General features: G+C 35.7%; 2 protein-coding genes across 2 annotated transcripts in view; both read right to left on the bottom strand.

The window, feature by feature from the left end:
• Nucleotides 1-713, bottom strand: part of LOC126972059 (alpha-2-macroglobulin-like protein 1) — a gene marked incomplete at its 5' end in the record, with an annotated part of 31,203 nt that extends 30,490 nt beyond the window's left edge. Inside the window, one exon of the mRNA XM_050818637.1 lies at nucleotides 519-713. Within this exon, the coding sequence (XP_050674594.1) occupies nucleotides 519-713 (195 nt within the window). The remainder of the gene's footprint in view (nucleotides 1-518) is intronic.
• LOC126972062 (murinoglobulin-1-like) lies at nucleotides 585-26,900 on the bottom strand. Its single transcript, XM_050818638.1, has 14 exons — nucleotides 26,585-26,900; nucleotides 19,466-19,635; nucleotides 17,666-17,738; nucleotides 16,259-16,421; nucleotides 13,089-13,259; nucleotides 12,298-12,413; nucleotides 10,007-10,214; nucleotides 8,492-8,617; nucleotides 7,347-7,526; nucleotides 6,245-6,409; nucleotides 5,357-5,794; nucleotides 4,821-5,046; nucleotides 3,812-3,987; nucleotides 585-2,279 (listed from the first exon to the last, which is right to left on the bottom strand). The coding sequence occupies exons 1-14, from the start codon at nucleotides 26,656-26,658 to the stop codon at nucleotides 2,055-2,057; spliced, it is 2,511 nt and encodes an 836-aa protein (XP_050674595.1). The 5' UTR covers nucleotides 26,659-26,900; the 3' UTR covers nucleotides 585-2,054.
• Nucleotides 26,901-27,740: the final 840 nt, after the last annotated feature.

Genomic DNA, 27,740 nt, shown 5'->3' on the forward strand with positions numbered 1-27,740 from the left:
TCATGTTATTTCTAATATACTAGATACTACTACCGCTTCGGAAACAAATGGCGCTCTGAGAGAAAAGAAGCGGTGCAAGAAACTATCTATTCAGATAGAACTTCATCGCCAGATGCCAATTAAAGTCTCCGACAACTTTCTTGTCGTCTTAAGCCACAGAACGACAAAACAGACGAAAATCATAAAAGATCATGTCGCGAGTATTTTCTAGTCAAACTCTTTGCAGTGCCGCCAGGCAATTTTCAAAACGATGCCACAATTTAAAACTAATCAAAATCACAAACTAAAATGTAACATATCTTTGAGATTCAAAAACCATAATTAAAAAAAAAATGTATTGCAAGTGGCTAGTCCAGACTCTTTCAGTATTGCTCACGTACACCAGAATATCAATATCTTGAAATTTGTGTCATTCCGTTTCGGCTAACCTTAGAAACGAGTGACTTTAACGAGACTTTCTCCTGATGATAGATGATTAAAATCTAATTCGAATGAAATACTTGTCTATATAAGCTTACAGTTAGCGGTTCGTAGAGATAGTTGAAGAGTCTGTATTGGACCACAGTCGAGTCACCGCGACGGAGTCTGCGGGGGCTGTCCGCGTGGATGAAAAACTCCCTAAATACCTGCAATTTCAGAAAAAGAAAAAGTAAAAGGAACAGGCTCAGTCTCAAATGTTTCTTATGAGTCTTGACAAGAATAAGGTCTATGAATTAACTCTTGATTTCCACGTCCCACAGTCTCGACCGCGAAGAATAGCAGCCACTCTTTACGGCGAGCTCTACATACCTACTAGGTAAGCTCGGCCACTTTTCATTCAGTAAATCGAAAAATATCACGTAAATAAGTTTCCTTCATCGAGGTACCCAGTGGCCATGGACCCACTTTAACTTGCGCCTCATAGAATAGACATATTATCTTTAAACTGGGTGTCCCAGAATTGGTGAGATAAGGTCAAATGGATATGCCAAAATGTCAAATGGGAGTTGGGCAAAAAAAAGTTCGACGTTTTTTGAGTTATTGAGTTTATTTACGCGTTTACTTACAACTTTCTACACGTGCAACCTGTGGGCCGAGTACACTCAAAAATCCTGCAACGCTCTTGGTGTTCAATATAACAATGCTTTCACGATGGGGCTGCCCCGATTTTGTAGCGCATCAGGGATGTTCGCGGAAGCGCGGATCAACTGTTTTTATGCGACTATACGCAAAAGATGTGGATCCTTGGTGAGCAGAGTGCGGGGCAGTACCAACAGCCTACTGAAGATAATTGTGAGCAGGTTGGACTGCAGATATGTGGCTCATTGCTGCTGTATTTCTAACGGAATGGCGCAGCAATGACACGCATCTGTAACTTAATTAGTAATAGGTTTAGGATGAATACTAACATAGAAAATAAGTTTGCTGTACTACTAACAAATTTGAATCATGATACTTGAAATGAAGTTTATTATTATTATATTACTTGAAATATGGAAAAGATATCAAAAACTGTAGTTATACTGAATATCTTCGCATTCTATCGCTACCCTTCAACACCGCTCAACCAATCACTATGAGAATTGGCATTTATTTGCATTATTTTGTGGAGAATGTTTACGTGTTATCTCATTTGTTGCAGCTTCCCTGTAGAGCTGTAGTATAATAGCTTCTCTGCACCGTTCGACTAATATCTAAGCCTTGAAAATTAATATATTTTTTGGTGAATTTCTTCGTTTTTGTAACCATCAGGTGGTGCTGCAGCGTACCAACTTCTATATTGGTTAAGCAATCCCTATGAAATCGGTAACCTGAACAGAACTACGTCTGTCGGATTCAGCTAGCATACTAAAGATCACAAAGAAAAAAAAGATGCTATCACAGTGAAATAATTTATTATTAGCGAACTATTGCATCTGATTTTAATACAAAGTATTTCAGGGGAGGCCTTTAAGGCACCTTGTCTCTTCTAGAAGAAACATTGCGTTGAAGTAAGAGGCAAAATAAATAGTTCAAATACAATTTTATATAGCAAACTGTATTTCGCAAATAAAGATACAATAAGGCAGATTTTGCTATGATAATCTCAATAGCTTGAAAACAGAAGATAATGATAAAGTTACCTTTTTAATTGAAACTATTTGTATACGTACTTGCAATACAGCAGGTTGTGATATGGCAACTCCAGTCTTGGACACGCAGAACACAGAGGCTTCGAACCTGGTGATAGAGTCCGGTGCTCGCGCCATTGCTGCTACCGAGCCGTTCACACTCACCGGTACCAGGCGCCACAACCACGACTGCATGGATAAAATAGTGGAAACAAATATTGATTACAATTTCATTGATTGTTATGTTTTTTTTAAGTGATAACCTACGACCTCTCGCGTTCCGTGTGAGTGCTGTTCCAACTGAGCTAACCGTTCGATTGAAGTATCGGCATAAAATCTTTGTTTAACTCTCAGGTTGCAGCTTCATCTGCAGGTTGGGGTTTAGCAGGTTATCAACTGTAAAGTAGACCCTGTAGATGAAGCTCAGTTGGAAGAGCAATCGCACCGAACGCGAGAGTTCGTGGGTTCGAGTCCGCATCGTTCATAAAATTTTGTTTTCAATTTTATTTGTGATTGTAAATTACTTTGGTGGTTTTAAGGAAGTTGTAACGAAAAAGCGTTTGATTTTTTGCAGATTACGGATACAAACAAGTATAATATTTTATATTTAGTAAATAAAAATACCGAAAAATTCTGCATAAATAGTTACAATAATAAAAGAATTTCATTGCTATTAAATTACACAGAATTAAAGTTTGATTCTTAAAGCTGAATGTTTTGGCACAGTATATTATGATTGTTTTAAACAAAATATGCTGATTGATTTAATGTGTCTGATGAGTTAATAAATTAAGTTGAGTGATATTCCGAATTAAAATGAGATTGAAAGTTATTTTATATTAAAAGTTATGACGCATTACCTTTGTTAAATGTCACCCCTTACCCGGTTACCTAATGGTAATCCGGTAAGGTTCTTAAGGGGTGACAGACGAGGTATTAACCTCGCTTGCAAAATGAGCTGCCCTTCTTTGAACGGCAATATTCAACTACTAAAACATTAATTATAGATTAAAGGATAACCTTTTAAAAAAACAGCAGCTAAGATAATTTGAACCTGCTAAGTTATATTTATTCGTTTTAAGTCGTACAAACATTTTCACTGTTATTAATTTAATTTATATCTTAAGTAGTGACGTATTATTAATAATTATAAGCATTAATAAACATAAAACTTTATGGTTTTTTAGATGCTAAGTTAATCTAGTTTGTATAGGCAGTAATATGTAATATAATAAATAAATAAAAAAAACAAAAAGTACTTATCTGGAAAAGGTACTAAGTTGAAGCATCTCTTTAGTTAATTTTTGATGAAAATTGCGGAGTCACCTCTATGTGAGTTATGTGGAAGTTGTAGTGTTGAGCACTTGTTAAAGGAATGTGTCCGATTTCAGTCTAGTAGAGACAAAATTGTAGGACTTATGGGTTTGAACAGATTTGATCTAAGGATAAGTCTGTTTGAATCCATAAGTCTTATTGTTTGAACACTATAGATATAATTTGCTTTTGGTTTGATTAACCTTTTTTTTAGTTTGTTAAGTTAAGAATTTTGTTTTTCTTTTGTCTTTTTAATGTACTTAGATTATAATGGGGCTGATATGTATATACGTATAAAAGCCCCTAAATCAATAAAGAAAAAAAAAACCTCTTTAGTTCTTTTTGACTCATCAGATCATTATATTTATTTAAAGCATGTATTTGACATACGGACGGCTAAAGTTTACCTCAGAGAAATCCCTTCTAGGAGCTTCATCAGTCACAAGCGCTAACGGAGGGCGGTCACAATTCTTTCCTCTTCTCTGAACCATGCTTTCCTCTCCTCCGAGAAGTCTCAAACCAGCCGCAGCAAGCCACGACTCCAATAGATGACTGCTTTTTGAATCTTCTAAGGTGTCTGATGCTGTTGAATAGAACCTTTTGATAGCATTGTCCTAGTTTTATTCAAAAAATTCTCTGTCGTAAATCCTACTACTCCACAGCTGAATATCTAAGTGATCGGACAGCCTGGGACTGGATTATTATTATTTTAAAGCAATAGACAATGACAGTACGATATAGTATATTTTTCTTAAAAAGAGTGCAAAAAAAAATAATGCTGGGAGAGTTTCTTGCGCCGCTTCCCCTCACTTAGAGTGCCATTTTTTCTGAAGCGGTAGTAGTATCTAGTAAAAAAACAAGTATCAAAGAAAATTAATACCTTTTATGCCTTTTTAAAGGGAATTCGTAGGAATTAAGGCTTGTTCGAGTAAAGTCGACTTGAGTCGAGTAATATATACACAATTATAATTATATATTATAAAATAATTACTTTCTAATTAATAAAAAACTTAAATATTTGTGTTTCTATAATTAATCTCGCTTTGATGCATTTTTTCTTGTGTTGATTTTTATTTCAACTAGCGAATGTTAATCTTATTAGAGGGCGATAAAAGACACAATAATTATCACCCAAGAAATAGCACAATTCTTGTTAAATAAAAAAAAATCTGTAAATAATATTTTGTGTCTTAAAATAACCGCTGTGAGTTCAAGCCAATTCTAATTCAAGTTTGAATTCGAAGTTGTGGCAAATTAGTTTTGTCCAATGATTTCCTATAGCGTTGACAACAAATTATAAGAATCATGAAATTTATTTTTGGGATATCCCTAAAATAAATTTTATATAAAAAAGACTGTTTTATATGAAAACAGACACCTAGACTCGGCTTACATAGCAATATTAGTGGTACTTACATAGGAAACATTCGCCAGCCACGTCATATTCAGTTAAATTTCGATGACCATCGATCAACTTCCGCAGATCCCTTAATATGAGATCCTTGATACTCTCACCAGGATTTACCCATTTCGCGGCAACATCCAGAACAGAGAGAGCACAAAGAGCAGGTCCAGGAGTGGACAGGTGAAGAGTAGCTACAGATCCAGGGAGAGATTGATGATGGGACCAGGATGCTGTCACCTGGAAACGATATTTCAGATTCAATTCAACTTCCCAAAATTTAAGAACTTATTCGATACTTCTGATGGTTGACCCCGTGAGGTAGTAAGCAATACGAACGATTGATTAATATGAAAATAAATTATTTACACAATTAATCTTCAAGTTTAGAGCATTCATACAACTTTAAAGGCAGACTTTTCACCCTTGGTTTTGCTGGAGTCCATGGGCTGTTGCCTCATCACCCATCACGTAACAGTTTGCCACCTCTTTATCTTCATCTTATAAAAAGCAATTAATATTAAAGTCGAAATTTGATTGACCAACGTACCTTGTTAGCGAAGCATTCGTCCATTTCAAAGTGCTTACTGGCGCTTATCAACTCATTATTGTGATAGAAATATGTCACCAAGTGGCTGTCAGGACACATCTGGTGAGTCACTTTGACCGGCAACATGATCCTCCACATCTGCCCATCCATTAACGCATCTAGCACTGAAGAAGAGTTGGTCTCCACATTTGCTATTAAATTCCCGTTCTTAAAGTTTGAAGCTTCAGCCGAACTACTTCTTTCGTTTCTAAGCGATGACTTAACAAAATCTGCAATATCATTGTTTGTTCCGATATTTCCGTCTAAGTCTTCAATGTTTGCGACGTTTTGTAAGTTTTGACATGTGGAATTTCTTTGTGCAATCAGAATTTGATTTGAGTTTGTGGGACACTGTGTGGTTGCTCCCCAGCGATGTATTATACCACCACGGGTTATTACCTAAAAGTATTAAACAGTCATCATCATACAGTTACGCCAGAAAGGTTAGTGGAGTTAATGGCTCTATATTTCCCAAATTCCAGATAGCATATACATACTTGAGATTCGGTTTAACGAAGTTTATTTCTCACTAAGAAAGTCATCACTTACATGAGAACATAAAATCAGTGAATGATAGGCGAATTTGCTCATTGCTGCAGTCCGGATTTAAGGCGGTGATCACTTAACACCAAGTGACCCGTACGCTCGTTTGAACTCTTTTTCCTTATAGAAAAGAGTGTCGACGCAAGTCATGTCCCACACCAACGCCCTTCCCCGTGCACAAGCCATCGCTGCGGGTAATAATACCATTACCATACCATTTGGTATTTTTAGGGCGGCTACTGGCCTGTGGATGACTTGTTTATGAACATAGAGATATCGAAGTCGATAAATAGTAAATAGGCTTACCACAAAATGAACAGTAATGGGTTTTGTGACGTCATCTATACTCAGATATAAAGGCACCAAGGTCCTCGACGTGGGGTCAACTCGCAATGGTCCCAGCGCGGCTTTGCCTCCCTTACCCGCCTTTACTTCTAGTTCTAAACTTGACGTCGTGGTATTTGTGCTGGCCTGAAAATGGGAATTTTATTTAAATAATAATTGTCTAACACCATCTTAGGTTACGAACTCATGTGGAAGGCATCTTTGTACAGGACGTCGGCTAGGGTATCTTGTCATGAAACAGTAATGTATGAGAATTGATGTGTTTTCGTTTGAAATTATTGAGCTAAAATCATACATCTCACAGTGACGAGTGCAATTGCGATGTTCCTCAGAATTTTTTTTCAATCAAGAATGCTGAGCGGCACTGCATTGTAAAGGGCAGGGCGTATGATTTACCATCAAGTAAGCGCTGTGCTGTTGGTAGGTTCCCATTAAGATTATCCCGTCAAGATCGCCGGAATACGTTGGATGAAGGCAGCGCAGGACCGATCGTCGTGGAAATCTTTGGGGGAGGTCTATGTCCAGCAGTGGACGTCTTCCGGCTGATGATGATGATGATGCGCCGTATTTGTCTCTTTACTTTTTCACACAAAAAACACAAGACTTTATATGCCATGGTCACATATACGATGTTGTATCGTGATACGGTACTAAGATCACTGTTCTACAATATTTCCCATAAAACATGTTTAAGAGCATAAGCAATGGAAGTTCATATACTTTTTTTATGAAAATAAGGGACGAGACGAGTAGAACGTTGATCTGATGGTAATTGATATGACCTGACCATTACAAAGCAGTGCCGTCAGGATTCTTGAAAAACCCAAAATTTCTGAGCGGCACTACAATTATCCTCGTCACCTTGAGAAATAAGATGTTAAGTCTCATTTGCCCAGTAATTTCACTAGCTACGGCACCCTTCTGACCGAAACACAGTAATGTTAACACATTACTGCTTCACGGCAGAAATAGGCACCGTTGTGATACCCATAATCTAACCGGGGTGCAAAGGAGCCTCCCACTGGTTTAACGTGAATGTTGCAATAAGTAGGATTTATGATACCTGGAAAGTATATATAGGGCTGTCATCAGCTGTAAACATAACTCTAGCGATTCCCTTGTCGTCAGTCTGTGCGTCTACACACGACAAGTTCTTCGCGACGTCATTCAGTTTTGATGGTGACTTGCAAACTCTGATCTTTTCATTGACAGCTGGCTTCTCATCCCATCGAGTTGCCTTAATCTGAAATTAAAAACAAATAACAATAATATTTTTACCTAAAATGCTTCTTTGGAAAGAAAGACAAATTGGATATCCTAGGCGTGATAAAGACAAAGATCTATTAAAAAGAATTCAAGAAAGTTGCAGTCAAAGAGGATGTTAATACTACGTAATAAGGAACGGCCGTGATTTGACATAAGTTTGAAATAGTAGTCATTACAGTAAGGCGATCGGTGACGAAGTATAATCCGGCTAAGTTTGCAAGCGAACAGTTGCTTAAAACGTAGTGGATCTCCTATGCTATCGGCTGTCAATCTATGAAAGCACGTTTCATGCAATCGAGTGAATCGCTTCTTTCTTAGAGAGTTTCACTAGGATGGTTGCAGTGATAGTTGTTTTAGATACAGGCGAAGACACAAAAGAAATATAAATCAAGAATAAAGAATAAAAATAAAACAAAAAACAAGTATTTAACATCGCTAAAGATCACATGCAACACCATATATAGGAGCGTAGCCAGATAAAAGTACTCGATTGTACGTAGGCCTTATGTTCTATCGACCTCACGCAACGAAATTCAACATACAATTTGATTGAAGTCAAAGAAAATTCCTTTATGAGCCTTATATGGACCAACACCAGTTCTCCAGATAGTGAGGACGATATAATTTGTTTTTCAGATGTGAGGCAATGCTTGAATTCAGATTAAAACCCCACTTTGAAGGTGATGTTATATTAACCTAATAACAAGGAAGTTCATCCCACAATTTAATTGAATATCGAAGCTTAATGTGTGTGTACAGATGGCGAGGATGGTATAGTTTTTTAAATGTGTTGCCATGTTAAAATTTGGAAAACACTTCCTTTAAGAATGTATCTTTATATGGACCTAAGCACGTTGTCAAAGGAAATATACTGTTGATGAAATAATGGCATTTATCGCCGGGAATCAAATCAAGTCAATAGTTATTAAAATTTCCGCATACCTTAAGTTTATACGGTAGTCCTGATGACACAATAGTTCTGTGCTTTGTGAGAAACTCCAGAGAGATTGGGCTATCCACGACTTGAGATACGACCGTTGTGTTCTGCCAAATTCGTGTGCCTTCCTCCTGTTTAAAAGAAACATTTAAAGTGGATAAATAATAACATTTTTGATTATTTACATCCAAATCATTTGTGTGACGAGACAATCAAAAAAACCTGTATGCTTCAACGCTTTGCCTCTGACGTTGCCATAAAACATAGACGAAAGTGATCACTTCTGTCTTATTCTTATATAAAAGATATAATAATACATTACTCTATATTTCCTCTAACGTCTATATTCCCTACCAACATCAACATCCAGACGTTTGTAAGTCTTCTAACATAACGTATTTTGGGTTATCGTGGCTTACCAACAATAAGGACAAATTGGGGATGTTTTCTTAGTCTTCAATAAAAAAATTCCATCGGGGCAACAAAGCTATGTTCAGACCCCGAAACCGGAGTCTGTGGAATCATTTTTAAATCATTAAAAAATCATTAATAAACTGTTAGAATTGAAGGGATATTCGAAATTTATATAGTCGAAGCTCCTATTAAAATACTTAAATCAATTTCAAGATTTGGCTGTATTGTGTATACGCCTTTGCCTGTTTCATACTGAAAATAAAATAAACTCTTATTACTCACCTTTACTTCAAATTCAAATATTTTTATTAAAAAAAGTATTTACCCATTCGAAATAGTATGTCTCAGGCTTTAGAACAACGGGCGCAACAAACTCAGCGGGCTTTCTTTTTCCTAATTTAGTTTCAATATAATACGTAAGTAATTGAATCCAACTCGGATGGACAGCGTTCGGGAAGCTCCATAAAATGTTCTCGTCCAAAATACCACATTGTCTGAAGGCGAAGGTTTTTAATAAATGTGTGTTGCCAGTGATGACATACGGAACGCAGTCATGGTGCCTTATTAGGAAGCTCATTGTCGCTCAGCGGGCAATGGAGAAGGCTATGCTTGGAGTTTCCCAGCGAGATCGAATCAGAAATGTGGAGATCCAATGTAAGTAGGAGAACCAAAGTCATCCCTATAGCCTAGGTGGTTACGAAACTGAAGTGGCAGTGGGCAGAGCATATAGCTCGACGGACAGATGGCCGTTGGGGCAGTAAAGTCCTCGAATGGCGACCACGTACCGGAAGACGCAGTGTTGGTAGGCCCCCCACAAGATGGACCGACGATCCGGTCAAGATCGCCGGAATAGGTTGGATGAGGCCAGCGTAGGACCGATCGTCATGGCGATCTTTGGGGGAGGCCTTTGTCCAGCAGTGGATGTGTTCCGGCTGAAATGATGTTGATTCTTCGGAGTATCATGTGGGCCTTTTTAAGTGTCATTTAAGTTTCATTTCAATTGGGACAACGGTTCTAGAGTTTTAGGTGAATATTCTCTAATCTCTTTAACATACATGACTATTTAATATAAGATATATTCTTAATGGATCTTGAACGCGACTTACTTGGAAGGAGAAGTCAGCTACAATAAATTCTGGCGGCGTGCTGCTGTCCAGTCCGACTCTCCGGGAGGCGGCGGCGTGTCGGTGACACGCTCGTGGCGCTCGCAACCGGACCGCGGTACGTATCCCTGCAGCCCCTGCACCAACTCCTACCCCCGCCCCTCGGATACGAATCACCAGCATACCCTCCACTGCTTCCGACCACGGGTACCTAACACAAACAACACAATCATCAGATAATTTGACTTTATTTTTTTTAATGAAGGACGAGACGAACAGGACGTTCAGCTGATGGTGATACGCCCTGCCCATAACAATGCAGTGTCGCTTAGGATTCTTGACCCAGAAATTCTAAGCGGCACTACAACTATGCTCGTCACGTTGAGACGTAAGATGTTAAGGCCTATCGCAGATAACAAACTTTTTGTGCGATTGAGTCTGCGGCACACAAAAAGTCTGCATTGCGCACAAAATGTCTGTGGCAGATATTACACAGACTCAACGCACACCACTCACAGTTTCGCTCATTTTGTCGGCAAAACTGTAGGGATGTACACGTAAGGGAAGTACATAGATTGCGGTGTATTATTTCGTAGTTGAAATATAAAAAAGAAGAAGAAAAAGAGAATTTTGGGCTCATCCTATTCTTTCAGAAAGACTATTAAAGGGACTGTTTCATAATAAACATTCAGTTCTAAAACTATATCCAAATATATTTGCACACTAACTATATCCAAATATAGAAAATTGTGGGATGAACCCACAATTTTCTTTTTAAATTTCTGTCATGATACTCTGCCAAAGATGTATCATACAGTGCTGGTCTGTTTTCTATTTCTTATTATCAACATCGATACATCAATGTCTAGCGCCATGATACACGTCAATCACTAGCAACTGCAAACTACAGACCACGGCGTTTGCACTTAGAACATTTCTTGATTCATACAATACCATCACATTAAAATTAATTTGTCAACTTGTCTATAGAGGGCACTGATTGATAAACAGACCCGTTTCGCTCGCCTACACAGTAGGTAGCCGCCAATCGCCATGTTGTTTATAATTTATTTGCCGCCATCGTTTGCTTATTCATTATTGTTGTTGTTTGGTGTTCGTTGCGTGTTGTTATTTCCTTAAATATCTACTATGATATTTATATGTAATTGGTGCAGTCCATCAATAAAATACTTCGAGGAGCAATTTCGACGCACGATGAGGAGGATGTAATGCAAACATCGCTATACAGTATTACAATAAAAGAAGAAGGAAATTATATGTTTTTTTTATTGTAACTTAAGTTCCTAATATCTACATTTTCGTAATTCTGCCATTAAATTTATGGCGGAATTCCTGTGTAAAATTAATATTACAATTAAAACAACCTACAGGTATTTATGTTATACGTATATGTAGGTATAACCGAGGAAAGCTTCGTCAACTTCCCACGCGATGTCGCTTTCGCCGTGAAATTGACTGACAACTCTATACCTATATGATATAATGTACTCTGTGCTACAGACTAAATTGTGCGTCGTCTGCGTTAACGCGTGTAGTCGCGAACGTTATATTTTTTTGGCGCACTTTTTGTACGGCGTGGTGCGGCGTTTGTCAGATCTACGAGGATATTTTGTGTGTCAGACTTTTTGCGCATCGTCTGCGTTACTGCATATAATTCTATATGTTTTATTATCATAGAACTAAACTAAAAAGTGCGTCACGGATAGTCTGTCGTCTGCAGTAATTTCACTATCTACGGCGCCCTTAAGACCGAAACACTGTAATGCTTACATATTACTGCTTCACGGCTGAAATAGGCGCCGTTGTGGCACCCATATTCTACCCGGGATCCTGTGCAAAGGAACCTCCCACTTGATGATTGATGGTTATTTTAGCAAAAAGAGATCTTAATTGTGTACACCCAATGAATTGAGTGTGTTCTACAAGCAAAAGCGAAGTCAAAAATTAGCTAATAGAATTTTGTCTGTTTGTATGTAAAAACTACTGAATAGATTTAATTCAAATTTTGATAATGAATATTGACAAGAATACCTACGGGACAACATACAGGCAACAAAATAAGTATTTTTGCTGCTTGTAGCGTCCAAATTTAGTTACCAATAAATTATTTGAGGATTTATGGCACAGAAGACTTATTTAATGTCTACTGTGTTTATGGCGTCTAGCGAACCCTATAGTCCTGACACTTGACAATATAATATTATTTGACTTGTATGTCGATTGAGCAACAAGCTGTTTTGGTTGCTAAAAGTTTTCTTCTACAGATGTATTACCTGACACACACAGTCCATACAAGTCGTTCGCTCGACTTCAAGATTCTTGGTGAATGTTTCACAGTCAGCTGAAACGGTGGTAGTTCATAGTTGCCAACCGAGAACACTGCCGAACCCTGAAATGTAAAACTTAGTTGATAACGTTACTGATCTCGTAGAATTGATAATACATTGTGCAGAAGTCGATGCCTGTGTTTTTTGATTCGACATATTTCGATATACCATTGTTATAACATGTTTACGTAAAATGGTTGGATGAAACGTTTACTGGACTGTCTTGGTTTGACGGCGAAACATGCTAGAATTTCGTACCCGAAGGGTAGCCAACGGGAACAACTTAAATTACTACCCCGTTGTTCGTCCCACTGTATGTTAGTAGGTTGTATCTCATAAACCGTAATAGATAAGGTGATTTTTCCAGAGGGCCCGACCACAATCTTCAAAACGGAAGTTATTCCTAATAATTGAGATTTAGTTTATCAATTTAGCTGATTCAGAATCAAATCAATTGTGGTAAAAGTTATTATAACATAAATGATTTTCTTAATGATACCACAGACTGGGAATGGAGCGAACGCCCTCAGGCTATTTAATTACAAATTTTATTGAACGATTTTGCATATATTGTAACGAAGTAAAAAAATTGGCCGCTGAGTTTCTTGCGCCCGTTCTTCTCAGGTCTGAGGCATACTATTTCGAATGGGTGGTAGTTGACGTTGGTTGACATTCAATAAACTATTTTAAATCCTAGTTTGATTAAAAAAAGTTGAATTTGAATTAGTAGTACGTACCTGCGAGCCATCCGCCAACCTGACCCTCACCGTCCACGTTCCGACCGGCGCCATTTCATCGAGCTCGTACTGCAGCTGCGCCACGCCCATCCGGGTTCGTACCCTAGTCCACTGGTGTGCTCTGACACCTTCCCAGGCGCCACGAGGTCCTTCCAGCCATATTTCGTCAATCTAGATGAAAATTGCACCCCATGAACTAAAATATTTTTTTTACTGCTCATGCTCTGAAATTGCTTATTTGTGCACGATATAGGCTGCACAAAATCGATTTTTGTGCACAAGTGCAGAAAAGGATCTACTCATAAATGTATCTATATTAAGGCAAAGAAAATGAGCCATACAGCCAAACTCAATAAAAAGTTCAGAGATAGAATTTGTTATTTTTTTATATTTACTTTAATTTATTTGCCTCGTGTGTTTTTTAAGACATAAAGTATATTAAAATTTAAATAAAAATACGGTAGGTTATTTAATTAATTAAAAACACATATATATATATATATATTACCAAATTAATTCAATAGTAGGCTGTATAGGTCTGGAGCCCAAGCCTCAATGTCGTAAGATTAAAAAAAAGCGGCGGGAAACAAATCTTGTTTTTTCGTGCGTTTATTAATATCTTCAAATTTGCTAAAATTGTTAAAACTGTCCATGTTATACTACTGTTTTATTTCCTCGTACCTAATCGAAATGAAAAGCAGAGTTTATAACTCATCCACAAAACCTTTTGATCCTCGACATTACTATCAGCCCTCGGCTGCTTAGTCTCAGAAAAAAATAGTTTGTTTTGTGCACTCGTTCATCGTTGTAAAATCTACTATTTTCATTTGATTAAAATGATTTGTCGGTTCGAGTTCATAGTTCAAATGATTCGGTTCGTGTAATACTCGCGTGTAACTCAAGAAGAGTTATAAGAGCATTATCACATTGGTTCTTCCATGGCTGTGATATTATTTTTCATTAAGGAATCTATAAATTTAAGAGATCCTCAAAACTTTTAGCAAAATCCTCAGGTAATAATTCAAGAGCACTTTCACTAAATTAGATAATATAAAATGGGCGCATGACAACAGCATCATATTGAATCTAGAAAAAACTAAGTGTTTGCATATTTTTTCCACCTACAACAGAAATGTAAAAAATGTTAACTATAATAATATAGCTATAATAGGACATACTTACGAATGTTTACACCGAAATAAAGCAAATTGTAACTGTTCCGAAATAGAATATGTAGAAAAATACAAATATTTAGGATTAGTAGTTGATAAGAACTATAATTTAAAATAACATATTGACGCGTTATGCATAAAATTGAGAGCTATTTTAAGCAAATTTTATCAGTACGTAACTAATAAACAAACACTTTGCACTGTGTACTATGCGTTAGTTGATTCGCTTATCAACTACGCTGTTGGTGTGTATGGTCGTACCTACAATACATATACTAAAGAGGTATATATCTTGCAAACCAGATTTATAAAATATTTGGTAAGCAAAAAAGATAAAAATAATTATAAAGGTGATTATCGAAAACTATATTCACTAACTAAAATACTACTTGTTGATTTAAAAACCAAATTCCAACTAGCAATAGATTTTTATTTTAACGATAGTTTGAAAATTCCTACAAAAATAAATATAAGTCCAGAAGCTTGAGGGAGGGAAAGTTAAAGATTGATTGAATATGTCGTGCCAGTCATATACAACGAGATAGCGTGGCTGAGGAGTGTTCCCAAACTAAATAAAAATGCAGTTAGATTTAAGATGAAAAATGCGCTGTTGAATAGCATTGAATAACTCTCACTGAATGTTGTTCAATGTTATTCAACAATGCTATAAGCTAATATAGTATATAGATTTAGTAAATGTTTTCTTTTGTCTAATTTTAATAATTCTAATAATGTTTAGTTGTAAGTCCTAATAGTTTTGATTAAAGTAAGTAGTAGTTAAGTATGTACACATAATTAAATGTTTTTTAAGCGCATTAACTTGCCAACAAACAGATATATTAATAAGTTAAAATTGTACTTAGTTAATTTAAAAATTAAAAAAAAAACAACTTGAACTTGAAAAAATTCAAGCTAAATTTATAAGGCACCTTAACTTTCGTCATAAAACTTTTTCCAACTATAAAGATGGCTGCATGCATCATAATATAATTTCACTAGTAGACAGACGAACGTTATTAGATACAATGTTCTTATTTAATATAATAAATAATCTTCTGGACTCCCCAACATTACTTGCTAGTATTAACTTCAATGTACCACTAAAACGAACGAGAAATACGCCTCTTTTTTCATTATCATTTTACACTACGAACTGTGGCAAAAATTCTCCCATTAACAGAATTTGTAAGCATTACAACGAAGTTTTTTCGAATGTCGACATTCATAATCGCAGTAAAAATATCTACAAAAAAGAAATTATTAAAATATTAATGAATACACTAGATACGAAAAATGTTACTGGAGCAATATAAAACGAACAAATAGGTACATTAACACACGAACATATACACAAACACACACTACACGCACACATACACATCCAAACATAAAATAAACACTATAACCGATTATAACATAATATAATAATAGATATATATATTAAATTCGCATTCATACGAATAATATTATTCTTTTAATGTTTAAACTATACATATTATTATGTTAAAGTAAATTAAGTTCTCATTAGTTGATTTTTGTTTATATAGAGAGACCTGTAATTGGCTATTATATGTACACTAATTTTTAAGACTAATTTGTAATATTTATGCTGTTGGTCTTTTCAATAAATAAATAAATAAACATCGTCTTGCAGCATTTCTCCCAAGCTCCAAGTCCCAAGGCCTGAAAAATCGAATCTCCTCTGGTATTTGCATCCTTAATTTATCGAACATATCCTAACAACAGACCTTCATTGTCGGATAGCCTTCAAACTCGTCTAACTGAAGAGGGAATCTGTTGGTCTGTAATTTTTTTTATAAAATATTATTGAACGCGATTTGTGCACCCAATGGTAAGTGATGACCACTCTTGCAACACTATTGCCGATTTTTCAAGTGGTTGAGGCATTTTTTTTGAAAACGCCCATATTGCATCATCTTGGAACGATTGCGCAAGTTATTCCGTGTTCCAATGAAGGATAATTTGTTAAAACCATACCATAGTATGTGCAGGCGTGAGGTCAGCTTTGAGGGCAGTGGCGCGGAATCTCAGCGTCTCCCCAGGCCTGTACTTGGCTCGTTCTGTATGCACCACCACCAACCTGCCTCCTCCGATGCGAAGAGTTATGGAGCGGTGCCAGGAACAGTTTGCTTCTGCATATCTGGAAAGATAGATGAACGACTTTCAATTTCAATTAAAATATAATCTCAGTTCGGTTCAATTCGGGTTAAGTGGGCAACTGATTCTGTAGGTGAAGGTGAAACGGCAGCAAACAATCACGGACGAGTAAAAAAATAAGGACTCCGCGCCGTGATATTATCAAGCACCGTTATGCTAGTGTGTGTGCGGTTACGGGGGATACTAGTTACACAATTTTTTATTTATTTTTTTTAATTTTATAAAAAATAAGAACTTGTAATTCACACACATTCTGTTTTGAAAAGAGCAATCTTAGAGTTTCTTGCTCGTTCTCTCTAAGGAAATCTGTCTTCCGAATGAGCTGTATGAAAAAATGAAATATTTCAAGTGTAATGCAATTTACTTATACAATAATAATTATATGTTTTCAATTAACACCAGATAAGCCGCTTACCTGTTGGGCTCTCTCCGAAAAGTGGCAAATCTGTAGATATAGTTATATTTAGGACCTTCTTGTATAAGACTAGTAGTGTGACTGTAGTGGTTGCATTAATTTTTCGTTTTATGTTTAAGCGCACTACAACGTACTCAATAATCACCGCGTTATGAACGTATCATGCGAACTTGAAAGTATTTTTTGTTTTTATTTTTTTTTTAAAGGAGAACAAACGAGCGCAACTGGTGTAAAGTGATCACCGCCACCCACATTCTCTTGCAACACCAGAGGAATCACAGGAGCGTTGCTGGCCTTTAATTCCTTAAACACACTTTACACCTTCCGGTGTACGCGATTCTTTTGAAGGTACCCATGTCGTATCACACCGCACAAGAAAGCTTATCCCACAGATTTGTCGTACGTGGAAAAAAGCTCCTTAAAACTGCACAACCGGAGGACCGCCACACATCCAGATGGTGGGGATGATATCCTAACTTGTGGGGTGTCGTGCGAAGGTGGAATTCGGCGGCAGGAATCAGGTGAAACAGCTCTTCGGAATACTCCCCGTGAGAATTGCCGTATCGCCAACTAATCACCTTATAATTAAAGTAAACGCTCCGTGCATGACACTCGACGGTATTGGTAGGTGAACGGTCCGTAGGTGTAACATTTTATCACCTGACACGATCTTACCACGGTAATAGAGGTATAAGTTGTAATGGCAGACGCCTTTAAGTTGCAAAGATATGTAAGAAGTTATGAAAATGTGTTTATACCTATGCAAATCTTGTTAATACTGTTCTAAATTTTGTAAAAAAATCTTTAATTACTTAATGCTAACAGCCAGCTCTGCTTTAGTATTCGGTTTCATTGGAACTGGTATATCCAAGCATCCACCGTCTCCTGTAAATAAGCATTGTTTTTATATTATAGCCGTAGATAATTTATAAGTTTAGATAGGGTGTCTTGATGTTATACAACTGATAGAAACACGCTAGGAATATTAGTTTAGTGTGCGTGACAAGCTATGTTTTACACTCGCGATATGACCCAGGAAGGGGTTAAATAAGTTTGGTGTAAGGCACATTTTTAGGCACCCGAAGGGTCCACTCTCCTACCGTCTGTGCTTTTATCTGTCACCGGGATGTATCATTAGAGCAATCCAATTTAGGTTGACGTCAAATCAAGTGAACCGCAAACTGTTTTACTTCGTTCATTCATTCGTACCTCATGGTTTAGTTTGAAATATTACCTCATGGTAATATTTCAACCTAAACTGGATAGCTTATGTGACAGACTGAGCGATTCAAAAATTTGAATCGTTTTTTTAATCACTTTTAAAAAATAGTGAAAACATACATAAAACATACAGAAGAGGAAAATGGAATTGATGAAATATGAGATGAGAATACTTTATTGGACTTTTTTGCAAAATAAATTACTTAAAATAAATACCGAAAATGAAAATACTATAAAAGAGGCAGTAAGACCCCTGGCTATAGTCTGTTCGCAAGAACGAATTAAAAAAAATTACTCTGTGCTCATGTTAAATCAAACATCAATGGAGGTGCGTTCATAACTCGTTTTAATCAGTTTATTTTTACGAAAACACCTTTAATTTGTAATTTGTTTTTATTTTTAGTAATTTCTACGGAAAAAAAACCTAACCTTAAATCATATCATTATAGGTTTCGAAACGCAACGCATATGGTTCGAGTAAGAGAGACAGACTTATGCAGCAACTGTACAGAGTCATCTCTTTCTCACACCGCGGACCGTCGTTCATTCTTCCATAAGCGATTCAATTGCCATTCAGTTACCTATAGGCACTTCATGGTACGAATCTTAGTGATTCAGTTTAGGTACCTAAACTGAACTGCATCGGAATTGTATCGCTAAAAAAAAGTTGATGGTGGGCCTTCAGAAGGTCTGTGTTTTATATTGCTAGTGTCAAAGTAAATTATTCTGGTGATTCTGTTTATCATATTAGGTGATAGTTATAAAGTAAATTGGACGTCTTAGTTTATGGAGGTGTCCGCTGTGCTCCATCTAGATACTGCATACTACCAACTAGATACGTCCAATTGGGCGTACTCGAGCCAGTCTCGAACGACGTGTGATGTTGACGTGCACATGTTCTGTTAAACTTTGCTAAGTTAATAAATGAAACTATAATTTGGTAAGGTTGCGTAGTAAAACTTTGTAATAATAATACTACAAGAAATAAGAAAGACACTGGGATCACATATCATTAGTAAGTATTTTGGATTTTATTAATTTCAATGTAAAATAACATGAAACGTATTCATATTACGAGCAATGCCATTGAGTGTCAAGTTGCCGCGCACACAAGCATCTTCACAAATAGCCAATATAAAGTTGCCGTAATAAAAAAGCTATTGTTCTTAGGTAGTGCGGTATCTAGTTGGAGCAGAGCGGAGACCAATCCTTAATCTAAGGGTGAAAGTTATAAAGTAAATTGGACGTCTTAAATGGTCATTAAAGTTAGCTTTGGGTGGTTAATTTTTTTTTATCATAATTGGAAAATTCCGTTATACAGTTACACAGCTCAAAGTGTATGAAATATTATTAATTTATGAATTAACTTATAATAAATACTAAATTGATACCCGGATTAAGCAGCCTTGTTGCTGTGCCTTCTTCATGATGATGGGTCTTCAGTGTCAGCGACATACGAGCTGGTCCTTCAACGTAGAAGCGGGATACGCAAGCTCTGCTGTTACCACCGGCAGTCAGGACTCCTGGAGCCAGGAATATGTGATTCCGATCCGTACAGATCCTGAAAATGTTCAACTATATACCTTTATGTCAGAAAAGTATGCATTACAAGTTCACCGGGGGAGTTTCCTTATAAATCGAATGGCGTAAGGCCTGTATATTCTATTTTCAAATATTTTTTTTTAATTTTATACGGTGCTATGAAGATGTTTATCTTTATATATATATATAATTCTTCTGTATGTGTGTTGACAGTGAACTCTTCCTAAACGGCTGGAACGATTTGAATGAATTTTTTTGTATCTGTCCAAGTGGATTCAAGGATGGTTAAAATTCACAATTGAACTACCTCCAAAACGGCTGGACCGATTTTTAAAATTTAAGACGTGTGTACAGGACAAAGGCTGTCGGGTCCGAGAGTATATTATAAAACATTTATTTATTTATATTAAACTTTAGTCCCTGTGTGTTCGTAAATGTGTGTAATGTTAAATAACAACATAACAGAATAAAAATATTGTGTTTCTAAAGATTTTTTTTTATTTTCTTTGGTATAGGTACTGAACGAGAAAAATGTTCTTTTAACAAAAACTTTTGCATTTTTTTTCCAGAAAAATTTATTTACGGTTCCCATCGGCTTGTTTGGCTAGTTTGGTTTTAATTTTTCGTACAGCATCTGTAGTATTATGGCATTGAGGTATTTAAGAGGTCATAAAATGAGATGATTACCTTTGATTCTGGTACGGTTCCCATGGAATAGATTCGTTTTATTTTTTATACTGCAATATGCGTATTTTTTATAGGATCTACATGATATTTTGCATAGAGGAAAGTTAGGCTTCACACAATGAGGAAGGCTAATTTAATCCTGTGAAAATGATTGGTTTCCATGGGATACATTCGTTTTTTTTTCCATACCGCAATTGTTCACAGAGGTAGTTTACGGGTCATTGAATGAAGTAGGCTTTTGACTCCAGAAAAAAAAACATACTTAAGGTCGGATAGAGACATAGCAAGGGTCAAAATAGTTTACTGTTTAATCAAAATTCCCATGAAAACCGGTCACCTTCAACAGCGAGAACTTACTGTCGTAATATCATCATATAATAAAACTGTCAGAAAAATTAAAAAAAACAAAAATTGTTAAATTATAACACCAGTAGCCATCGCTTGATTATGTTGCTGTAAAAATGTAATATATTCGCAAAACACCAACTTATACCTACTTCAAAGTTGAGCAATGAGTTAAAAAATATGGTTAAAAAATACAAATATTTTATATAAAAACTAGCTGACCCAGCAAACGTTGTATTGCCGATATTAAAATCGCGATACAAAAGTAACTGTTGATCGTAGATGGGTGAAAATTTGAAGTTGAATGTATTTTTTAATGCTGACTCATAATCAAACAAATTTAAAAAAAATTCAAAAAAAATCGTATGGACCACCCTTAACCTTTTGGGGGATGAAAAATAGATGTTGTGCAATTCTCAGACCTACCCAATATGCACTCAAAATTCATGAGAAACGGTCAAGCCGTTTCGTAGGAGTTCAATGTTTAACACCATGACACGAGAATTTTATATATTAGATATTAGCTGACCCTACAGACGTTGTACTTTACATAATAAATAAAATACTGTTTCTAATGAATTTGTCTAGAATATTTCATAGTATCAAGAATTATTTCCTAAAATATGCTCCCTGTTGTTAAAATGAAATTCTTTCACAGAAGACCTGTCAATCCGTGCGTCAACAAATTCTCTCATAGAAAATACAAAACAAATATTGGAAATAAAAATAATTATGGGTCGCAAATCGAAATAAAAACTATCCTATCTCTCAAGTTGGACTAAACCTCACTCCATGAAGTAATCCCCATTAAAATCCGTTCATTAGTTTAGGAGTTCACTGGTAAAAACAGGACACTGGATTTATATTAAGATAATAAGCAATAAGATCACGTAGGTACAAGTTAAGTACTAAATAAGTACTTATAATACCTAAAACAAAGCAATTAAATTAATGGTATTATTATTAACTAGGCTAAATAGTTTTGTCTCTTGTGTAGTCTACATACAATCTAATCTATTCTTTGAAAAATATTCATAAAATAATACTTTAATTTGCCTACCGTACCGTACCCTAGCCATGTATGACTTTTTGACTTTACGTAGTCTTAAGCAATAAATGCAGATACAAAAACACATCGAATAAATCAGTGCTGACCTTACCGACCAGAACTCAAGAAAAAGTATCAAGATTTGGGACGGGTTAACAATATATCATTGTAAATACCTAGTTCAAAAGAACTGCAGTGTCAATGGAATGTTTGTTAAGTGCACAAATGCAGAAATGCGAAATCGCGGTCAATATGACCCCAATTCCCCATGACTTTGACTGACACAAAACAAACAGAGGCTTACTTAAACACTTTATTGACAAGATCAGCGTTCCGGTGGCCTCGAGTGGAGCCTCGTCCAATACCAGTTGTAACACTTACAGATGGCTTTGACCCACTACGTTATTTCCTTATGGTACGGTAAATCATCTGCCGTAGCTGAGAGTATGGCGTTATTGCACGCAACACATAATTATAATTATACAGCTGTTGTGTATCTATTCAACTAAACTCTAGATTTTGTTCCTATTTATCAATAGTATACACATATACTAAAAAAAATCTTAGGATATTATGACAGAAATGAAAACTTCACCAAGATGATTTTAATAACAATAATACAACAATTTTTTGTTGTTACTTTACTGTAGAGTGACCGTTACATAGCCGAGCGCGATAGCACAAAAATATCCCTTATTTTAATATAAACATTTAGATCCATTTGATTAATTCTACAGTAATATCTGAGTCTAAAAATATCTCATCAATTTTGTCACAATCAGCCAAACTATTAATAGGACAAAAGATTTATTTATCATCGGCGTACATTAAAATTTAGGAGGAGATGGACCAAGCCTTAATATTATGCAGGTAAATATTGAAAAACAGGGCTCCCAGGTGAGACCCCTGCGGCACGCCAGAGGGTGGTATACGTTCAAAATTTGATTCAATGACATCAATCCTAACGCTTGTAATCTGTCCTTTAGAAAAGAGATTAACCTTCTCAGCAGGTCACCATGCACATTGACACTCATTTATTAAGATATTAAGATACCATGATCAATACGATCAAAACATTTAGAATGATCGGTGTACACAACGTCTACCCGAGAGCCCTATTCGCGCACTATTTATTTACAGTTTGTGAATGCAGCGAGATTGGTGAGGGTTGATCTCTTTCGCATAAAGCCGTGTTGAGACAAAGGGATATAAACTGTGACAATTAAATACAGCTGGCCATAAACAACAGACTCAAACAATTTTGCAAAAACGGACGATATTGATACAGATCTATAATTTCAACCTTTTGCCGTGAGTCACTCTTGTGGATAGGAATCTCGTGAGCTTCCTTCCATTTATCAGGAAAGACTCCTTAATTCGTATTAACGGACTGCTTAAAAATTATAACAAGAGGTAATGCAAGTTTCTCTGCACATGTTTGGTACCGTCGCTTCCAGTCCCTTTGTTAATATTTTAATTACACATATATTTAGGAACTTGATTTTTTGATATTTCTATGGAACCACTTGTATTAATAAAATTTGTCAGCAGAGTAAAAAAATTACTATAATAATTTGAGTTACCAGTAGGAAGCTCCTTCGCACAGGATGCCGGCTAGATTATAGGTACCACAACGGCGCCTATTTCTGCCGTGATGTAGTAATGTAAATGTAATGTAAACATTACTGTATTTCGGTCTGAAGGGCGCCGTAGCTAGTGAAATTATTGGGCAAATGAGACTTAACATCATATGTCTCAAGATGACGAGCGCAATTGTAGTGCCGCTCAGAATTTTTGGGTTTTTCGAGAATCTTAAGCGGCACTGCATTGTAATGGGCAGGGCGTATCAATTACCTTCAGCTGAACGTCCTGCTCGTCTCGTCCCTTACTATCATAAAAAAAGTTATAACGTGGATTGTACACTGAAAAAAATATTCCGAAAAGCTGTTAAAGATCTCTGAGTCACTGTTAGTCACAATATCGCCGTATGTTACCTGGGCGAGCAAGCCCTTATCATTGCAAAAACGCTTTGTATACGACCAAAAGAACTTAGGATTAGTTCTAGTTGAATTTCCGCCTCTTTCAATAATATATCGGGCCAGCATTGTTGTTACATAATATATTTTTGGCGTTTTCATGGTACGGCAAATTAATCATAGTCAAACATGTTACCAAATCTTTTCCATAGACGGTGACATTTTGCTTTCTCTTTATTAATTTTGAGGGTTTAGTAAGCCAAATCATTTAACAGCAGTCATTAGTCTTTGTATTTGGAATCAAGTCATCAATTATATGCTGTAGGTACTTCATAAAAGTTTGCCACCATGTTATTGCCTTCATAAAAGTTATAAACTCTGTTTTTCATTTCGATTGCGAGCAAATAAAACGGTAGTATAACATGGACATTTTTAACAATTTTAGCAAATTTGAAGAAATTAATAAACGCACGAAAAGACAAGACCTGTTTCCCACCGCTTTTTTTTAATCTTACGACATTGGTATGGCTTGGGCTCCAGACCTATACAGCCTACTATTGAATTAATTTGGTAATATATAATATATTTATTTAATTAATTAAATAACCTACCGCATTTTAATATCTTTTATGTCTTAAAAACACCTGAGGCAAATAAATTAAAGTAAAGATTAAAAAATAACAAATTCTATCTCTGAACTTTTTATTGTGTTTGGCTGTATGGCTCATTTTCTTTGCCTTAATATAGATACATTTATGAGTAGATTCCTTTGTGCATTTGTGCACAAAAATCGATTTTGTGCAGCCTATATCGTGCACAAATAAGCCATTTCAGAGCTCGAGAAGTGAAAATATTATTAATAGTCAGAACATTGAGTCAGAGTTAGAGTTAATTCAAACTTACATTATATTTTACTAAACCAATATTTTGAAAGTAATGATTTAATAGTGTTAGGCTTAGAGTTAAATATATCAAACGTGTTGAAGTCAGGAAAGTCAATTAAATTGTTAAAGATACTTTCAGATCGTATAAAGAATGAGTTATTTCTATAATTAGATGAGTTCTGCTTATTTGTAGGGTAATTGGTGGTGTACTTATCCTTAGAGGAACTCTAACGTTAACGTGTGAAAGGAGGTAAGGGGAATCAATTGTAGATTGAGCAATTTTAACTAGAGTTGTTATATCAGCAATGCTCCTTCTTTCTTTGAGAGGTAGTATGTGATGTTTTTTGCACCTTAATGAGTAGTCGTTTTCAAAGGATTTACACTTATATTGTAGAAATTTTAAAAATTTGCGTTGAATAGTTTCTATTCTATATATATAATTATTATATTGTGGGTTCCATACTTGAGAGCAATACTCGACGCACGTAGGAGCAGTATAAAATTTTAACAGTCTTTATGTTTGAATATAGCGAGCTAGATCTTTTTATAAATCCTAAGCTTCATTAGCTTTATTAACTATGTGATCATTATGTTTTTCGTATGCTAATTAAGAGTCGTGTATGATGCCCAGATCACGTACTTCATCAACACGGTTTAGTTCGTGGTATTTAAGCTTATAATTAAATAGTGTCGGTTTCTCTTTTCGACTAAAAATCATGTACAAACATTTCGATACATTTAAATCGAGCTTGTTTAGTGTGCAGTATTGTTGTAATAGGTGGCAGTCATCAGGGCTGTTAATCTGTTTGTAAATTTTTACATCATCAGCATATATCAAAAAATTTGAGCTCTTAAAACAGGTGTGTATGTCGTTAACAAATATGTTAAAAAGGAGTGGGGCTAGGAGAGATCCCTGTGGAACGCCAGAAGGAATTGTGAACCACTTCGAAACGTAGCCATTTACCACTACAGTCTGTGATCTTCTATCAATATAAGAAGTAAACCAACGGAGTAGATTTCCGTGGATATCTGCTGAGTATAGTTTCTTCAAGAGTAGGGAGTGGTCGATACGACCGAATGCCTTACTGTAGTCAGTAAATATGATGTATATTCAGCAAATGACAACAAGTTAGTCGTGGTTGATCGATTTTCTATGAATCCATGTTGCTGGTGTATAAATACGTTTGGGAATGAACTATGCGTTCCAAAATCTTGGCAAGATGCACAATAAAAACAAATAATAAACCGCTTTGCAAATAAGAAAAAAAAAGGAAAAGTGCGAGTCGGACTCGCCCACGAAGGATTCCGTAGCAGCAAGTAACATCATATAAAAGTTATATAGAAAGGAAAATGATATTAGATTATTTAAATCGAAAAGGGAAAAAATTATTGATCAAAATCATACAGTGCAAATCAGCTCTCATCATTTATACATCGTTAAAACCAATTTTCGGTGGATGTTGGCATGGTAATGTACATCATATATTTTTTTTAGTTTTATCATTCTCTTATTTTAGAAGTAACGGGGAGAGGGGGGGACACATTTATCCACTTTGTAAGTGTCTCTCGCGCGAACTATTTAGTTTATTAGAAAACCCAATATCATCCATCATACCTTACCTATCCATAGATATCCCACACGTATAGGTTTGATGAAAAAAAAATGAGTTTTAGTTCTAAGTATAAGTTCTAAGAAACCCCTAAATTTATTGTTTTTTTTTTCTATTTTTGTTGTACCAAGTTTCACAGTATAGTTCTTATAGTTTTGGGAAAAGTAGGCTGTCATATACACGTACAGACAGACAGACATGACGATTCTGTAAGTGTTCCGTTTTTTGCCAGTTACTACGGAACCCTAAAAAGCTTATTTTGGAAATTTATGTACTACCCTTTAGAATGGTACGAATCCCTTGCTGTATGAGACCGGCTTAAACTTGACTATTTCTATTTTTCACTGACAGTAGTATTCTGCGATAAATAGCAAAATAATATTTTAAACTAAATGCTTTAATTTGTAATAATTCTTACCTTGTTTCTGAATATCCACTGATTGAAACTACCACCACTATTGAAAAAGCAAATATAATAAGAAACCACTTCATTTTAAGATTATCACTAATTCACTTCGGCTTACAATGACTGTCTATTGTTTGCAAGACACCATAATTACAATGTACTCTTTATTATTATATTGAAACAGTTTTTATCCTAAACAAAACATCCGGCTTGATAATTTACCGTTACTCTTAAATCAGATTTAGAAATTTGTTTTGTCTTTGAAATTATTATATAGATGTACGCTTTAATTGATAGGTACTTTAAGTTTAATTTTACAAATCAATAAATAAACCTTATTAAATTAAAAGTTTTTTTGTCTCTGTCCTGATAGCATGCTATCGGGCAACTAAAAGATGGCTCGTTATAAGCGCGCTTCTCACACAAATGTGTTCGATCAGAAATCGCGAACATTTTTTGCGCTTTTTAATTTCAGACAGTTATGTCTTTGTTCGCGACCTCGATTGATCATATCTCTGTTTTATGATGCCATAAATATGGTGTTAGAGGTGAATAATCCATTATTTCAATACAATGGTAATTTAAAATAAATTCAAACTGTCAGTACTAACAACATATAAAATAAGTTAGCTGGAAATTAAAATAAATATAAAACGGAATGAAGAAATATTGAATTGTCATCAGATATTGATTATATAAGAATATTCCAAAATAAAATGTTGAACTTAGTTTTATTTACTTTATATTGTTACATGTGAATAAAGGGTTGTTGTATTTTTATTATTCAAACAAAATAAATCTTATAACTATATTTACAATACTATGACTACATAAAATTAAAACTATCATTACGTGGAAGCGTACCTAGAATACTGGCAGCATTTCCGCGTTGGATAGCTAGGCTGTACCGTTGACCGAGATAGCTGCCAGCTCTTGGGTTTCCAGTAGCCTTATTGAGGCGCGAAGGTAGTATTTTGAACATTCTCCGCGACTCTGGGCCCCACGGGCCAAGTGTCTCGACACCAAAGGGCATAAAGATGTATGACTCACTGAGACCAACATATTTGCGACGCTTGCCATCTTCGGCAGTCGAAGCAGTAGGGTTGTTGTATATAACATTTCTAGAATTTGTACGTGGTTAAGGTATGAGGAGGAAATCGGTCAAGAG

This window comes from Leptidea sinapis, chromosome 25 (assembly GCF_905404315.1).
Source record: "Leptidea sinapis chromosome 25, ilLepSina1.1, whole genome shotgun sequence".
NCBI lineage: Eukaryota > Metazoa > Arthropoda > Insecta > Lepidoptera > Pieridae > Leptidea > Leptidea sinapis.

Bases quoted from the DNA above. Each gene is read 5' to 3' on its own strand.
- LOC126972062 (XM_050818638.1), bottom strand. From the start codon at position 26,658: ATGAAGTGGTTTCTTATTATATTTGCTTTTTCAATAGTGGTGGTAGTT. The intron at 17,739-19,465 runs GTATCAATTTAG...GCTTATTTACAG, and splicing joins AACAAGGCTGCTTAATCCGG to GAGACGGTGGATGCTTGGAT. The intron at 5,795-6,244 runs GTAAGCCTATTT...TAATACTTTTAG, and splicing joins CCATTACTGTTCATTTTGTG to GTAATAACCCGTGGTGGTAT.